Source organism: Eurypyga helias, unplaced genomic scaffold, assembly GCF_000690775.1.
Source record: "Eurypyga helias isolate BGI_N326 unplaced genomic scaffold, ASM69077v1 scaffold24763, whole genome shotgun sequence".
Taxonomy (NCBI): domain Eukaryota; kingdom Metazoa; phylum Chordata; class Aves; order Eurypygiformes; family Eurypygidae; genus Eurypyga; species Eurypyga helias.
The window spans coordinates 1-994 of record NW_010242195.1 but is presented as its reverse complement, the minus strand read 5'-3'; the positions used below and the strand labels follow the sequence as shown (position 1 = coordinate 994).

General features: G+C 61.8%; 1 protein-coding gene across 1 annotated transcript; it reads right to left on the bottom strand.

Moving 5' to 3' along the window:
• Positions 1-514: 514 nt before the first annotated feature.
• LOC104507662 (myeloid-associated differentiation marker homolog) lies at positions 515-991 on the bottom strand (the record flags this gene model as incomplete). Its single annotated transcript, XM_010149014.1, has 1 exon — positions 515-991. A coding segment is annotated over one exon (477 nt), but the record flags the coding sequence as incomplete, so codon positions are not given.
• Positions 992-994: the final 3 nt, after the last annotated feature.

The window sequence follows — 994 nt, the reverse complement described above, 5'->3', positions numbered from 1 at the left end:
TGACAGGACCTGGAGGGCTCTCAGCCCCCCCAGCAGCCGCATTCCTCTGGAACCCGTTCGGCAGGGTCCTGTGGGTGCCAAGGCGAAGGCATCCGGGTTGGGCTTTTTCCTGGTCATGCCCTGTTGAGTCGGGTGCCGAGTCAACAAGGAGGAGACATGAGAATTTTCTGAAGCCTGGTGCCCCTTTTACCGCTGCTGGTACCCTCCCCAGTTCCTCACCCCCAAGCTCCCTGTGCTGCTGGGGGGGATCCCGCAGAAAGACAGGGGGGGAAGAAAGAGGAGGCAGAAACAAGTGAAAAACGACCCAATTTAATCCCAAAGCCGCCCCCAGCTCCAGGATTTCAGGAGCACCCTGCACCCCCACCCTGGTTCCCCCAGCCAGTCAGCCCATGGGGCACAGGGCTGAGCACACCCCCGGGAGCGCCCCACAGCTCTCTGCTCCGGCACGGGGAGAAGGAGCTTTCCAAGGCATCTGGCCTCTTCCTCAGCTCCACCACCAGCCCCGCACCGGCCCTTAGGGAGGTGCCCTGATGAAGACCATCTTGGTGGAGTAGACCAGGTCCACCAAGTAGGCGATGAGGTTGAAGATGGTGAGGAAGGTGACCCCCAGGTGCCTGTCCCACCAGCAGTTCCTGCCACAGGGGTCAGGGCGGCTCCTGCCCCTGAAGCTGTAGAGGGGCCAGAGGACGGTGGCGGTGATGTACATCAGCAGGGCCAGGGCGTTGTAGCCCACCAGCACCTTCTCCAGCGGGCAGGGCATGTAGGTGAGGCACCGGCCGATGGTGAAGATGATGATGAGGAGGGTGAAGATGAAGCAGATGGAGTAGACAGCCACACACCACTGCAGGCCAGCTTCCGAACCATAGGGATCCAACAAGGAGAAGATGAGACAGGCCACGTAGGCTTCAAAGACCTTGAGGAGCCCAGGCACGGTGGAGAGGAAGCTGCTGATGTCCCCTGGCTTGGCGCGGGTGAGTCCCACCTCGACGGCGTA